Raw genomic sequence first — 14057 nt, forward strand, 5'->3', positions numbered from 1 at the left:
CATTCACGCATCGCCCATGGGCGACCACCCAACAAAAGCCTCGCCTCGATAGATGATCACTGTTCGCCGTATGCGTCGGTGGACGGACGCGCGGCCTTGAGCATGGCGACCGGTCAACTGGACAGCATCTTGAGACGCGATGACAAATTTCTCAAGGAGATGTGGACTTGGTTTGGTGTCGGAGCTCTCGTCATATTGTTGCGGTTTTTCGTGAGAATCCGCATGGTTGGCCCCAGAGGTCTCAAGGGGGACGACTACACAATGCTTGTTGTAAGCCGAAAATGAGCACGCATTAATCAATGACGTGACGTTGCGCTAACATATCATCTGGATAGACTCTGTTCCTATACACGGTCTGTTTTGTGATGGTCGACCTAGTGTGTGAGTATCACCTCTGATAATGAGCAGTAAAGAGATGAAGAGGATTTGGGGGGACTGATATGTATAAACCTAGACCGATATGGCACAAACGTGGATCTCACAGCTGCCCAAATCAACACTCTTTCCGATGAAGAAGTGGCACGACTTGTACAAGGTTCCAAGTTTCAACAAGTAGCTTGGTATTCATACACCGCATACTTATGGTCTATGAAAGCAACCCTGTTATTTTTCTAGTATCTCGCCCTCCTGGTCCTTCCGATAAAGAGAGACTGACAGTTCTGAAGTAAGCGAATGACTTTTGATTTGTGGCAGAGTGCGAGAGTGCTGAAACACCTGGCCTGGTTTACCATTCTATCATACCTAGTTGTGGTCGGAACGATAACCTTTAGCTGCATGCCGTGAGTGATGGACTCTGAAGTTCCACTGGAGCTTTTGGCTAACTGCATGGTACAGGTTTTCAGATAATTGGGGAGTGAGGCCCCTACCTAGTGAGAAGTGTGTTTTCAAAGCCCAAAATCTACTGGTCTCGACATTTCTCAGTAAGTCTAATGGATGGTCTAGTTGGATAACTCAGGGCTCCAAGCTGACCAGTGACCAGATGTGGTGACCGATGCAGCCATTCTTTGTCTGCCGCTGCCGGTTCTGAAGGAAATCAGGGTACCTTTCTACAAGAAGATCTTCATAGCAGTACTGATATGCTCCGGTTTATTCGTCATCGCGGCAGCGATCATGCGAGTTGCGGTGACTTTGGGGTCAGCACCTTCAACAATTACAGTAAACCGATGGGGAGTCCGAGAATGCGAAGTCGGTCTGATTGCTGTCAACGCACCCATTCTACGTCCTTTGTTCTCCCGCAGGTTTTGGCAGTGGCATTACCGACCGCCGGCTCGCCCGTCAAATCCTATGGAAAGTGCAAGAAGGAGCCGAACAACAGTTGGCGGCCACAGACGGAGAGTCATTAAAGAAGACTCACTTCTTGGGTGGGTGAATTCTACTACCTCAAGATTAGGAACCATTGTGGGAGGGACTCGAGATCATGGCAACACATTGGACGTGGAATTAGGGCATGCGGCCAGTGAACAGGAGTTGGAGCCTCTTGACAAGGGTGGGGATAATGAGGGCCGGAGTTCCCATATCCCCGCAAATGACGAGACCGCGAGAAATGATTGATTTAACACGAACATTCATCGGCTTCGACTCAAGACGATCACTTGAAGAGGAAAGCAGCGCATTCAGGATTTATTTGGTGTCAAAGAAACGTAAAGCTTAGAAGAATACCCAGCGGTGTAGCAGTACAATGGAGTTGGTGGCTTACAGCTTACACTTGTGTAACCAAGGTCATTCGGGTTCATGCCAAATCCACCAGCGCTCAACAAAATGAGAAAGGAGAATAGGAAGCCGAAACGCCGCCTTGCAAAACCAACCTCTAGGCCCCCGACCTAGTAGAACTTCACAGCAATTTCGCAGAATGCGGTCAGGAAAACCCGACCAGCCAATTACTTGAGTCCATCCGAGTCTCACTTGCCCATCTACTGCAGCAAACAGTTTCCTCTCTATCTCCCTGTCTTAGCTCCATCATCGATCCTCCGGATCGTCCAAAGTATCCATCAACGCTTTTATCGGAACATTTACTCAATCACTCTGGCCAGTATAGTTGGGTTTCAGTCGTTCTCGGGTCTCGTAACGGCAAGAAAGCATCTGGAAATTCAGAGATTCCAATCTTACAATACTGACATGATTGTTGTTCACTCGATACCACATTCGCAAGCTCGGACAGCTACTGGTAGCCAGTGGAATTTCACAAAAACAACTTGGGGCTCTCGGGAAGCTCATCAGTGGCGGTCGATACGGGAGTCGATTGACTACGCTCGTAGCCCTCTTGAGAGGCATTCTCTGGTTCAATCTCCGTGGTGGGATGGTGCAAAGGCCACAGGAGGATTCTGCTAGGATAGACTGGACCTAGGAGCCGAAGCTGCTCATCTAGGTCAGTTGCTTGGGTCTCACTCACAGCAGTCATGACTTCGTGAAGGGAGTCCTCCTCATCATACGCGAAGTCGTTTTCGGGCGCCACAATAGGGTAGATCAGAGCATCGATGCCGGCATTGACGCGAGCATTGACGTCTTGAGCACGAAGAGGACAAGGGGTATCGGCTTCGTCATTGCGACTGTCATCAACGTCCCGAACACGACGGGGACGAGGAGCATCGAACTCGCCATGGCTGGTAGCACCTTGGCCACCGCTGACAGTCTCCGAATCTTCCAGCCAGCCGAGCACAACGCCTCGGTTTAACAAAGGGTCTTGGGGCTGGGCAAGCACCCTGTGTGGTGGCACGGGAGGCGGCGCATTTTCGATGGGGCCGAGCAAGAAGTCAATGGATTCTTCTTCGTCCCACTGAGAAACGCCAGCAGCGCCAGTGGGAGCCTCAATCACCGTAGCGATATCATCCGTGTCGGGATCGATCCCGTTAGAAAGCTCGTGCTCGAGGTAAGCGATCGAATTCGGCGAAGGAAATAAGAGCTGACGAGGCTCGGCAATGGGTAGAAAGGGAATCACAGGAGTGCCAAATGCGCTCTCGTCGAAAAGAGGACCGAGAGATGGAGGCGAGTCCGGGCGCAACCTGTTTTGTTGTCTTCTGGCATGCTCAATGTCTCTGGGTCCAGCTGGACTTTTGTTGCCTCGAGCACGCAGTGTAGATGGACGCTTTACTTTGCGGCTAGCATCAGCCTTGGATCGCTTAATGATACTCAGAGGTGCGAGGACCATGGATGGGTCAACAAAGCCATTGTGCTTTGTTAAAGGAAGGGCCATAGGCAAAGTCGGCTGATTGGAAGGCCCATTTCCGTGGTTGTTGACTTCCTCGTTTATGGTGAACAATGGCTTTGCTTCAGCGTTGGAGTATATAGGTTGACTTCCGTGAATGATTGGCTTGTTCTTCGCCGGGACTTTCAGGGGCAGAGGCTCTTGAGATGCAATGAAAAAATCCCTTTCACGGTAGTACCAAGCAAGTGCCTTCTGACAGTCTTCAAGTTCAAGGTCAGACAGGAACTCGTCAATTTCTCCAATCACTTCCGTGATGAGCTCAGGCCTCTGATACTCTTCCTTCACTTCAGCACAGACGGATGAGACGCTGAAGAAATCGGCATGGCTGCAATAGAGCTCTCGGGGAACATGAGATGGTATGGGGTGGTGGATGTGATCGTCATTCCTGACAGCTGTGATGACCGAGTCGTTGTCGTAATCTCCATAGGAAGTTTCCCAGGTCTGCTGTGCGACGCCAAGATCGTATTCTGGTTGAGAACCAATAGAAAGCTGGAAGAGTCTTGTGGGCTTGAACAAGGCACCTGCGGTCCTGTTGCGGCTTCTATGGCCGAAAAGGGGACGAGAGGGTCGAGGGGGAAGTTCATCAAGAGGACTCAAGGGATTTCTAGGGGCCAATTCCGCTTGAATTTCATAAGTATCAAGCCTTGTCACAGTAGAAGAAGATGAAAACAAACCTGGGCTTGGGGAGCTCCGTCGCGATACCTCAATGCTTGAGGTATCCGAGAGACCAGTCTCAGAGAGCTCAGACAATCTCTAATTGCCTTCAGCGTCTAGAAACTGATTGAAAGAGGTGTATTCCGGGAACACATTGCTAGCATTCACGAGATGCTGATTTCCGGGCACGTTTCCGTTGAACCCCACAACAGAGCGAGTGTCTACGGTGCTCTTGACATCAATCGCCTTGGCCATTTGCGAGAAATTTGCCATCGTGAAGCTGGCATAGATCGAAGGTCGACGCAAAGGCCCTATGGTAATTACTTGACGCGTCACAGTAATGGATCGAGTCGCATTGGAGAAGAGATGACTGCTGTTGACCAAAAGCTGGCTGCGGTCCCATCGATGGGAGCTTGAGTCGTCACGCATTTTTGGCGTTGGGTGAGCGTTCCTGAACAACAACGCAAGGACTTGCTGAACAACACCACTAAATGGCATCTTCAATGACTTGTTTCACTGAAACCCATCAAGGTTAGTTAGGGGGAGGAAATAGGGATCCTCATTTTGCTTGGGATCTGACGAATGCGAAGCCAACCAATCTGCTGAAAGATGCCAAGTTGCGAGAGGATGCTTACCTGACTATATCTGACCAGTATCTGCTTCACGACCACTGATGAGTTGATGATATCTTCCCGCTCGGCTCTGCAGAGAAGAATATTCGGCGCGATAGAAACGATGCGGCAAATGAGTGGCCAAGTGAATGCAAGAGATATCAACCAAGGATGGAAGAAGAGCTTGTCTGGTCACGAATGTAGTCAATTCAGGTTGATTTCCTTCTCACGGCAGGAAAAGGGTGCGAAGCGCAAAGGGTCCGCGGAAAATTGCGCAAAGTCGCGGAAAGTCGCGGAAAGTCTTGCGGTGATGAGGAAGAGAAGAGGAGATCAATACGACGAGGAATGAAAAGAATTTAGGTAGTCGAAGGGCCGTCCGAAGGGTGGTAGGTCGTCCCATGTTGGCGAGGCATCAGTCACTGGCGCAGTCCCGAGGACCCACTACGAAGCTTCACCTGGCCATCTCGATTACCAAAAGCGGACTCGTCTTAGAATTCGCCTTTCCGCAAGGGGAATTCGTCACTCGTCAGACCTTTTGTCTGGCCTCAGGGTTTTCATACCTCTCCCGTTGTGAATTCAGCACTCCATAACACCTTAAGCTTACACCTGTTGCCTGCTTTCAAGGCGGAAGTTTCAATCACACGGCCTGGTATCTACGTCAGATTGTTGAAAAAGGCCTAGGTTCTCTCTGACAAGGACCCCAAGCTGAACGGCACTGAGTTAACATCATTTTGGGGTTTTGGGGAGATGATATTGCTCGTTTTAAAACCTGAAGCACCCAGATGGATATTGAAGAACAACACTCTTAATGAATTATTTTTCGGCGAATTTGCGAATCGCGCAACTTGAAGGCAGCAGCTTGTATGGCGACTCGGCTTTGACGGTTGCTCCCTTGCCCGTGGCCCTTTTCTTTATGTCTCGACAACCTGAGCAGGCGTAGCATCTTGACTTAAGCCGCAACTCCTCAAATTCATTCCAAGCAAACCTTTACACTTTCTTCGTCTCTTCTCAGACTAGAAAGTGTCTAATTATTACTTGATCATGTCCGCAGGCTCACAATCAGTGACAGTCGGGCTGAGTATTGAGGTAGTGGAGCTAATTACCTTGTTATTGGATACGCCAAGTAGATCTAGGTACAAAGTCATTTGTGTGTAGACATCATGTTCTCTAACGCCAAGATATCGATTCTCCAATCCACAAAGTCCAGTCTGGGAAGATTTAAGAAATAGACTCCGGGCATGTTTATCTCATGCATTGTTGAGTTCGCCTTGGACTGTTGAATCATTCGTGTTCCCACCCCTGTCCTTCGTGCCATCTCGCTAGTACAATTTTGTCGTATCCGGGGTCAAACTGTAAGCTTACGCCCATTTATCGGGCCCACGCAACAACTTGGTATGCGTCGATAGCGTGGAAGGGAGCCAGGGCAAGCTGAACCTTTCCTCGCTGCTCGTTGGTCCCGAATAAGAGCGCCTCCTCCTGGTCATGCAGTGTGAGCCCATCAGCTGCCGAGCCTCCCAGAGCGTACAGCCAGTCCTCATTGAATTCATGCAGGTTTCTGGTAGGGCACCAGCATGCCCTTGCATGAAGAACCCATGTAGCCTTAAGTTGCTGCCTGCTGTTTTCCAGATTCAGGGAAGAAAATCCTTCTCCTCTGCAGTCAGCATGCATATGGAAGCAACGGTCAAGAGTTCGTTAGATGTGGGCCCCCCTACAATATAATTGATTGTCAATCACCCACAAACTTGGAGTCATAAACAATTGAGCGGCTCATTTAACCTGACATCAGCTCTTACGCACTTGCTGCCGCACCGACAAACTCGTTGACGATGTCGGACCAAGCTGATGCTCCAGTCTTTGGCGCTTTCAGTTCGCTATTGGGTTACGTTGGGGGACAAGCTGCTACCAGCGCGATCTTTGAGAGGTTTCTTTGGCCTCAGCGGCATTTCTCGTCGTTTTCCATTTACGACATGCCGCGGCTAGCATGTTTGTACTCTATGGCAGGCCCTATTGGGTCAATTGCTCTCGAGGTTATCGACACTGCGTATAAGAATGGCCTCTTTAGCGGGGCTGTACAGGGTCATATGCTTGGAACACACTTTTACCGCGACCTCGAATGGACCTATATTTTGCACGCCCGCGGAGGAGAATCTGAGAGGGAATCGCAAATCCGAAACTGCCTTTGGGTCCAGGCCCTGCTCAACATGCCTCTTCCAACCATCAAAGAGCCCTCAATCCGACAACCAAATGACACCGAGAGCGGCAAAGTCATCTCTGAAGAAAAAACGAAACCAGTGCGCGCAAGGGTTGCAGTTAGCCACTTAGTGCTCTCAAAGGCTACAGATGAAGACCTTGGTAACTCCAAAGTCCCTTTCATTTCGGAAGAGATCAAGCGTGTTGATTTGCTTTGCATGGTGGAAATCATTATGACCGAGTGTGTTGGCATCGGCATCATGATCTGCGTGGCCGCAATCACTCGCTCGCTGTGGAGCATCATCTTCATCATGCCGCTCGTCCTTCGAATTATCGGCACCTTATTCGCTCTTGAACGTGAGGGTCTTACGCCCTTCCCAGACGCAATCGACGATGAACAGACACGGGACTGGGAGATCAATTGCCCAGCAATCGAAGGAAAGTTCATGTTAATCACCGGCCCGCCCTCTATCGTCAACCAGTTCTTTCGCCATTACGGACATCCTGTAAGGAATCGATTCCGCGAGGTCATCCAGCTAGCTGTCGTCATTGCCTTTGGGACTTATTTCCCAGTAGGGCTCCTCTGTCAAGTCACCTGGATGCCCGTTTTTGTACAGTATATCTGGACAGTTTGGCAAGTCTGGCAAGTTTTGGTTATGCATTTCGATCGATATACCCAAAGAGGGACTAGCCGCACGACCACAGATGCCGCCATCGCAGCGAAGTTATTCAAGAATTTCCAAACTAGTGACTCTGACAGAGTTTTCGCAAGCGATATCCTGTTTGGGCAGAGGAGAAATGGACCTGCTGTTGTAAAGGCTAGTCTATCACTGACAGTGGCGGATAGCTATGCAGACGGAAAGAAAGTCTTGAAGAGCAAGATTCGGAAATGAAGGAAAGAAGGAACAATTTGCAATGTTTCACAATCTTGTCATTAGTTTCTCTTGCTAGAAGTTGTTCTGCAGACTCGCTTCCTCTGAAGCGTCAAATGCGCATGTCACTTCTCAGAGTACAGGGCTGAGAGATAACAAATGGGCAGTAATAGAAGGGAACTTTGTCAACTGAGTACAAAGCCGTGATTTATCAAACGCACCGAACAACTCTTTGACTATCAAAACTGCCCCAAGGCTCCCATTCTGAGACAAAAGTCCACAAACATCCACGAAACACTGAAAAATGGTCGATCTCAAGGACAAAGCAAAATGCACCGGAAGATACCGACTCGCAGCCGCATCACTGTCGCCGGTTTACAGGTGATGACTGAGAGCCTTAGGACTGTCTTGGCTGTCGTTTTGCCACACGGGCAGTACATAAAGTCGCGAGGCCGAATCCCACAGTAAAGTTCGATGTGACATGGAGGCTGCCAAGAAGTGAAGAAAAGACCACAACTCAGTAAAACAGTCAGTATCTGAAGCGTCTTGTGGGAGACCTGTAGCTGGTAACTTACTCGACGGCTTTGACAAGGAAACAGAAGGAATCATAACGCCAGTCCACTGAAGTCCACATGATGTAACACGCCATCAGGCTCTGATCATATAGGTTGCGTCAATGGATGAGATTCTGCCTTGTAATTGAATGGGTGGGGGCTTGGTGGTCATCCTTGTTGAGATCCCCCGGTCGATCGCCATAAACCTCACCATTGTATGCCTGGATGTTAAGCCTCGTTATTGTATGATGTTGTGAATTGCCTTCAAGGAGTATTGGCTGAGAAGCGATATCGTCGTCTTGGTTATGAATGTCGTAGTGGATTTGCTGGATAATGTCATCCTTCAGGTACTCCAAGAGACCCTTGACACCAATATGGGTGGTCTCTTCCCACAGAAAGTCGGTATCGTCGAAAGCCTCGCAGTCAAGACCATTCTCGTACTCAACAATATCCGACTCTTGATATTTGTTCATCATGTTGCGACGTTCTTTGAGCCTACTCGAGGCATCCAAGGTGCACAAGGTCGCTTCTCCTGCTCCATTCTCATCAGAGACATCTACTGGCCATGAGTCTCTAAAGGCTGTTCGCACACTAGATGCGGAGAGGCTGAAATCCACTTCGAAGGTTTCATCTGATGCCTCCACGAATTTTTCAAGGAAATGCCTCATTGCCAGCGATTCAGGGTAGTGGGGAGTGGCGTTGACCAAAGTGCAGCTAGAATCGTCTTCAGCTACCAGGTGGCTAGACAAGATCTCTTCGCACATGATCAGAAAGAAGTCAAAGTATGAAACCTAGTCAAGCTCTTGTTCTTCTCCGTTCTCCGTGGAAAAAATCACCGAATCATCGTCACTGGGCCAGTCTCGGTCACTCTCGGTGTATTCCGAGTCAGTTCTTTCAGCGTATGTACACCCAGAAATCATCCTTTGATGGGAGACAAATGAGGGATCGGCACCGACCGTACTCTTGAGTGGATTGGCTTCCTGGATGTATTCGCCCCCTAGAGTACGTGCGTCTTGGCCAGGTGAGACTTGATGGGCTTGAAAGATCTTTCTGCCGAATCCACAGAAAGGGGTCTCATGATCGAGATGAGCTGCGAAGGCGCTTGTTCGGGCAAAGCTGAGTCCAAGTTGGCTTGTCGTGTTTCGGACCGATGTGGTTTTGTGGATGATACCACTATGCGCAAGTGATCCTGTAGTACAAGTTGGACGAGCTGGTGCAACGCTATCCGCAAACGGCCAATAACCAAGTTCAGCCAGAGTTGAGACAATAAAGCCCTTGATCGCGGAGTCTATGTGAAAGAGTCTGTTAGTTGCTTGATTACACTTGTGACACAGTGTCTTCTTTGAGATGATCGAGCACATCTTACTGGCTTTGTCCATCATGGTAGTTGACGTGTCTTGGGAGCAATTCCGCATCCATGTAAGCTTTTGATTGCACAAGTCGGAGGCTTGCAGAGTATGGACTTCGTCGCTTGAGGATTCTGAAGATGTGGCAGCCTGGCTCCTTCGGTTTGCTGATACGATAACAGAGGGAGAGGGAAGGTTGGTTGATAATCCTGAATCGGTACGATACCGCTCGTTGATATCAAGTGAGGGAAACCTCGACGCGGAAATCGAGATTAGGATGAGGATCAAGGTAGGAACCACGCGGAGCTAGAGTCTCAATCGATGCAAGATCTCACCTCTGCCAACAGCGGTGTGGAGGGAGGAGGGCTCGAAAATCACGCTGACAGAGGGCGCGTTGATACGTGCAGATGCTATGGCAACAACTGTCTCTGTTATCACGCGTAATGGCCAAGGTACAATGGCGGCAAAGTTGCAGTCAACAGAAACGGTGAAAGGTGAAGTCTATCAGACTGCTGACCCAAGCCCAAGACGGAATTGGCAAGTAAAAGGTGGAGTTGTCAGGGCTATCTAGGCGAAGGAGTTGCCCAAAGCGCACATCGGGCGTTCTCGTGATATTTCCTAATTAGGAAAAAGCGGCTGGTCATTCCAACTTCACCTCGAACAACGTCAATAATTGTGGGTCTCCCGTCATACACCTGAAGGATGCACTAGGCACCAGTTACTGCTCCAATACCTGACGCGTTGGCATCTCTACACTTCACGTTGATATCCTCTGGTCCAGTGACCACCTCGAGAGCCGTGCTCGTGCACACAACAACGGCCGAAAAGTTATTGCTTCACGCGGCGCCTTATCCCATCCTGATAGACAGGCTCTCGCATTTCGCATTCCTGCAGAGATCTTCCTTCTCACCACCCACTGTGTCACCGCGACTTTTTTCGCGACTTTTCTCCAGATACCGCGGTGATCAGCACAAATCTACTTCATTCCTCATAAGCTAACAGTAGCCTATTGGCGCGGTCTTCTCCCAACTCTCAACACTGAAAGATCTCTGATAGAGTCTTCTGTAAATCTGGTCCATCGATTTCGACTCCAACTCTCGAGTCCGCGAGAATCGTCTGCCGTAATTTAAGTCGTCGTCAAAGCACGCCGAGATCCGTCGCGTGACGTAGAGCTATCTCTCCCAAGTAACATGATTCGCTACTCACTGCAACTCGCTGGACCTGAATGAATACTGATGACAGCAGAATCCAAGATGGGCTTCTTCCGCCGCTTGTTTGCCTTCTTGGAAGAAGGTCCACACCATGCCTCGTCCAAGGGCAAGCCAAGCCGAAGCCTCGTGAAGGCCGCTGTCGCCCTCAACAAGATGGGTCGTAAGCCATCTTCCAACAGCTTCCGAGGAGAGAAAGTGGCTTCCAACAGCCTTGTGACTACTCGATGCCAAGCTGCCGCATGCGAAAGTAGCTCTAAATCTATCTCACATCACTCTGCGACTGCCGCAGCCCAAGATGAAAGTCAGCTTTGCGTCTTGAACGATGCGATCGACTTTGAGCCCGAGAAGCAGCTCGCTATTAGTATTCAGAGATGCAGAGTCCCGTCCACAATGAGCCCTCGCTCCTCCATTGAGTCCATAAGCCCTGTCAAGGTTCACGAGGCTGTCTAGTGGACGCGCTTCGAGAGCCAGGAGGGTCTACGTTCTTCATCATTGAGGTCAAACACAACGACGTCACCCTTCAGCGCCAAGAGCTCGAACAAAGAAAGCTTTCCCGCTCATCGAAGCATCTCTAGCTTAGAGCCTTTCCCGCTGCTTGGTGCAGGCTCTCGTCGCACAGTCAAGAGCAAGCAGAAGGTTTCTGGCCTTTCCGATCTTTACCAGAGTCAGGCATCTCCCCCTATCGAGCCTCCTATTACCAAGCTAGAGAGACGACGAGTCCGACAAGTTTCGGTCTCTCATGTATCAACATTCAGCTCAAGCTCCCTTGGTAAACTATGTGGCCTGGACGAAAACGTCTTTGTCAGATTCCCGTCTTTCGAGCAGGCCGGGGTGAAGCAGCTCGATGAACTCCTCGAGCATGAGAGCCGCTTTGCTAAGTACCTTGAAGAGGATGAAGATGGCGATGAGTGGGGCATCCAGTGCGGTGGCATCGACGAAGCTGCGGTCTCGTCGAAGAGACACCCCAACATCGTCGACTACGAGAAGTACATCGACGACAGTGTGATTCAACAGATCTATGAAGATATTCCCGAGGCCGAGAACGCAGATTTCAAGACTGCCACAAAGTCGGCTCGCAACTTGAGATTTGGCAACTACACCACCGGCAAGTACGTGAAGATCAAGTCGGAGCAAGATGACGGCGCGTCGAAGCCGCGGAAGCCGGGCAAGTGGATTGCTGGTCTCCTCCGCAAGGCCGTCAGTCTCTTCTTTCCCAAAACTGCCTAGCCTGCCATGCCCCTTGCCGCTGAACCACGACTTCATTTCTGCCATCCTGTTGGATTAATTATCTAAAGTACGTTCCACGATGGAGACGCATCATGCTTGCGTCTCACATCAACACAGGGTGTAGTACGATTACGGGAGCAAAGATCAGAGAGTCTCAGAAACCTAGACTGTGCCAATATGCTGATGATAACAAGGTTTCTAGATGATTACAATCGCCTGTCTTCATCCTTACTGTTTCTGTATGTGGGGAACACTTTTGGCAGCTATGATTTTGTGCGCAGAGTTCACATATCGATGCACGGCAAACTTATCATGTGGCTTGTCAGTGATAACGCGAAGTTGATCAAAGACCGAGGTCGTAGATCAGTGATGGGTTAGGCTTTAGCAGGGAGTTTCGTTTGGTTGTTTGTGATGGCTTTTGTACTTTCTGGAGTTTGGTTCGGTTCTAGGCATTTTGCTGTTTTCCGGGGCTTTATCATTTCTGTTGTCTGACAAAAGTTCCATTGTCTGACGAGGCTTTAATTACGTCTACGTACTGGAGGTGGAAAAATGGACATCGTGATTGTCAAGATGGGTTCCTTTTCTTTCCGCAGCTAGAGGGTTTCCTACTAAAATATGAACGATAACTTTTCGCACTTCAAAACTTTGCTCGCGAGTCAACGTCAACGAGTCCGTGAACTTATAGCTGCCCAGCCTCTTGGAATTACATGACAGACTCGTGGTCAGATATTGCTTGAGTCGTAGACCGCTGGTGTCAGTTGCGAACCACACATTATTCGCATTTGACTATACCTCAATCAGAAGTCGGCGATGCTAGTGCTTGACCAAAGTGAGCTTCGGCGTTTGTGCCTGGCGCTAATCTAGATCAACTCTCGCCAAAGGAGAAGTAGGTTCGACGACCATTAGCCATTGCAGAAGTTCAAGTCGTCGTCATCATTTTCAGGGCGCCGGCATCGAGTCCCTCCCGGGCGTGCACGCCACGAAAGGCTACAGGCAAAGTCAGCGATGCTTGCCATCCGTTCTTCCTCTCGCACGTATCCGTACCACGACTCGGCGTCATCCGAGCCTCTGGAACGGACTGTCGCATAGGCTTGCAGATGCTTCGACGCACGACTGCAGTTCCGCATAGTCCCTGTGACAACCACCTAGCCGCATCGCAGTTCTTATTTGAGATCATTCGATGCAGTACCGGGTTGCCGGCACCTAAGGGATCCTGAAAGGTGCGTGAGCGATACGCTTCGATATGACAGGATTCCCGAGGCGGTGCAGCTTAGCGCAGGGGGGATTATCCTCGTTCGCTTGGCTAGCGCAGAGACCCCGCGACCTAGAAGACGGGATGTGGATGGTCAATAACGCATGTCTTAGGTCATCTTCATGAATCACGTTGACCTCTGAATATGCTCTTTACTATTCGTGGGGATCTGACGTGTCAGCAGCTGAACAAATCTCTTGTTGGCAATAAAGAATGGAGTCGAAGGGAAGTTTCTACTGTGAAAGCTTTCGGTAGTTTGTTTCCAAAGATTACAATTACGCAATCCGATGTTGAACGCGTTTCCCCCACCGTATTGGATTAGCTCGAGGTCAAAACTCGGACGCAAAGACACTTGAGCCGCTGCCTTACCAAAGCTGCCCCTGAGCTTCGGCGCCAGAAAAGGAAGAAGCCCGGCTGGCACGAAAGAAAACACGATTTTGCTCTTAGCGTTCCCCACCAGTCAATGACAGTTTTCTGATGTTTTGAGATGGACTATCTTTTCATATCCACTCTGAATTAGCCCGACCCTCCGGATCTCCGTTTAGAAGTTTCAGGGTGTTGTTCGCCGTTCCCGTTTTCGGCTCGAACGACAGCCAGCGTTTCGTTTGTACGAGAAACTCAATCTGCTGCACCATGGATAGCCGCATGTGCAGCGATTGGTGATTGTGCAGCCCGGGAGTATACCGCACCTCGCACCGAGGTTTTTGAGCTGCAGACCGAGAGCCTCGAGTTTGCCTTTGCTTTGAGTCAGACGAAGGATCTGTTGCCATATGAATATGAATGGCCCGTGTACTAACAACATACGTGCGGTACTCGTGAGTACGTAGCTGACCACACAAACTCTATCCAAGCCAGCCGCACAACAACGCTCACGCCACACCCGCTCTGCGACCAAATGGTGGCTCACCTGAAGCTGTCGAGTGGGACTCCTGATAGTA

General features: G+C 49.9%; 3 protein-coding genes across 3 annotated transcripts; 2 read left to right on the forward strand and 1 right to left on the reverse strand.

Moving 5' to 3' along the window:
• Nucleotides 1-102: 102 nt before the first annotated feature.
• Nucleotides 103-1551, forward strand: HER10_EVM0009451 (uncharacterized protein; the record flags this gene model as incomplete). Its single annotated transcript, XM_035478937.1, has 6 exons — nucleotides 103-270; nucleotides 336-381; nucleotides 455-614; nucleotides 666-779; nucleotides 835-920; nucleotides 980-1551. The coding sequence occupies 6 exons, from the start codon at nucleotides 103-105 to the stop codon at nucleotides 1549-1551; spliced, it is 1146 nt and encodes a 381-aa protein (XP_035333114.1).
• Nucleotides 1552-2179: 628 nt separating this feature from the next.
• Nucleotides 2180-4285, reverse strand: HER10_EVM0007262 (uncharacterized protein; the record flags this gene model as incomplete). The annotated part of the gene is made up of 2 exons (XM_035476821.1): nucleotides 2180-3669; nucleotides 4186-4285. 2 exons carry the CDS (start codon nucleotides 4283-4285, stop codon nucleotides 2180-2182), a joined length of 1590 nt encoding a protein of 529 aa, XP_035332857.1.
• Nucleotides 4286-10682: 6397 nt separating this feature from the next.
• Nucleotides 10683-11867, forward strand: HER10_EVM0008458 (uncharacterized protein; the record flags this gene model as incomplete). Its single annotated transcript, XM_035477978.1, has 2 exons — nucleotides 10683-11072; nucleotides 11112-11867. The coding sequence occupies 2 exons, from the start codon at nucleotides 10683-10685 to the stop codon at nucleotides 11865-11867; spliced, it is 1146 nt and encodes a 381-aa protein (XP_035332998.1).
• Nucleotides 11868-14057: the final 2190 nt, after the last annotated feature.

The sequence above is a fragment of the Colletotrichum scovillei genome, assembly GCF_011075155.1.
Source record: "Colletotrichum scovillei strain TJNH1 chromosome Unknown Contig00006, whole genome shotgun sequence".
NCBI classification, from domain to species: domain Eukaryota; kingdom Fungi; phylum Ascomycota; class Sordariomycetes; order Glomerellales; family Glomerellaceae; genus Colletotrichum; species Colletotrichum scovillei.